At 49.5% G+C, this 1,751-nt stretch overlaps 1 protein-coding gene across 2 annotated transcripts in view; it reads left to right on the forward strand.

Moving 5' to 3' along the window:
* CLUH (clustered mitochondria (cluA/CLU1) homolog) overlaps positions 1-1,751 on the forward strand; it is a 30,537-nt gene that overhangs the window by 8,892 nt on the left and 19,894 nt on the right. For both annotated transcript variants that reach the window (XM_010132453.1, XM_010132452.1), the window contains exons 7-8: positions 12-166; positions 1,547-1,672. In XM_010132453.1, the coding sequence (XP_010130755.1) occupies positions 12-166; positions 1,547-1,672 (281 nt within the window). The remainder of the gene's footprint in view (positions 1-11; positions 167-1,546; positions 1,673-1,751) is intronic.

Raw genomic sequence — 1,751 nt, forward strand, 5'->3', positions numbered from 1 at the left:
TTCTTCTGCAGCCTTTGCAGTGCCTAAAGGTATTGACGATGAGTGGCTGGAACCCTCCACCCGGTAACCGGAAGATGCACGGGGACCTCATGTATTTATATGTCATCACGGTGGAGGATCGGCATGTCAGTATCACCGCATCCACTCGAGGATTTTACTTGAATCAGTGAGTAACTGAGTCCTCCCGTCCTGCCCCGCAGCAGGGAGCTTGCGACAGCCAGCTGGAAAAGAACCCACAGACAAACAATTGCTGCTGATTTTTTTTTTCGTGTGTGTGTAAAATAGGCTATTTTAATTGGCTGCTCACGTAGGTTTGTAGGAGTTGCTGTACTGGATTGGGCTGTTCAGTTATGCCTGGTGCCATTTCTCCATGGTGGATAAACGCCTGATGCTTTAGGGAAAGTTTAAACATCCCATAATGTCGTCAGCTAATTAGAGCAGTTTGAGTTGGGAGGGAATTCCTTCCTGCCCATCACAACGATCTCGTTTTGCCCTAAAGCAAAAGTACGGCCTGTCAGAACTTCCCGAGCTGGGCAGACGTTTGACTACTTGTTTTTTTGGGTTTGTTTTTTTTTTTTTTCCTCCTAGAATAGTGACTATGAGAGACTGTTGATATGGCGGTGCTGTGCCTGTTGCTGTACTGGGAGCGATGCAGGGTCCATCCAGCCCAGTAACTGTTGAGACCTGTTGAGTTCAGGGTAGACAGGGCAGCCAACTATCAGCTCAGAAACAGCTCTGGGTGGCCTCGATCCTGTAACCCAGATAATCACCTGGGCAACCATAACTGCCTGTTTGAAATACAAGGTTATAACTCACGGAAGGAGAAAGAAGCTGTCTGAAAAGAGAGAGAGCTTAAAATGTAGAAGATGAGATCCAAGCACATTTCCACAATCTGTCTCGTTATGAAGTGGAAGTGCTCTGCGTTAAACTGGCTTGTGGAAGAAATAATTTGTAGACCATTGTTTCCCTCAAATCTGTAAAAATAAGTGTTACAAGTGACAACTCTAAGGGTGCACATCGGAGTGCACGTCCTAGGAGACCACATGGCACAATGGATGTGAAACAGGTGGTCCCTGCTGGAAGCTGAGTTTGGCAAAACGTGACCTGGAGAGGGGGACCTGCTGGCATGCTGCTGGCAGGTCTGGGGCTCAGCCTTCCAGCCGGGAGACGAGGCACCTCGAGAGGGCACTGACCCTGGTGTAGTTGGTGCCTTTATCACTGGGTTCTGTGTTAAGCAGAGGCCCTTTTGGTGTGTTGGGAAGCTCTGTGAAATCAGTCCTTCCCAGATATGAAAGTATACGCCTTTCTTGAATGTGGTGCTGGCTGAAGAAGGTCTAAACTAGGTCTGCTGTGCCATCCATCCAGGCCCGGGTGCAGGGCTGTCTCTCATGTGGAGAGGCCGGAGCGGGCCCAGCAAGGGCAGGCGGTGCAGGCTTTTCCTGCAGCGCGTGTACGGAAAGCTGTCATGCATGTCCCATGTCCCAAGGGCATGGGGAGTCCCACCTACGACAACGACTTGTGACTCAGTTTCTGTTTTCTCTTGTAGGTCTACTGCATATAACTTCAATCCCAAACCTGCCAACCCCAGTTTTCTCAGTCATTCCTTGGTGGAACTACTTAACCAGATCAGCCCTACCTTCAAAAAAAACTTCTCCGCTCTGCAGAAGAAACGGTAGCAGCACTTTTTCCTCTCTGGTTGCCTTGAGTAGTCTGCTGTAAAGTGGCTTGGCTGAGGCTCAGCCACATGGCAG

This window comes from Buceros rhinoceros, unplaced genomic scaffold, assembly GCF_000710305.1.
Source record: "Buceros rhinoceros silvestris isolate BGI_N320 unplaced genomic scaffold, ASM71030v1 scaffold14383, whole genome shotgun sequence".
Taxonomy (NCBI): domain Eukaryota; kingdom Metazoa; phylum Chordata; class Aves; order Bucerotiformes; family Bucerotidae; genus Buceros; species Buceros rhinoceros.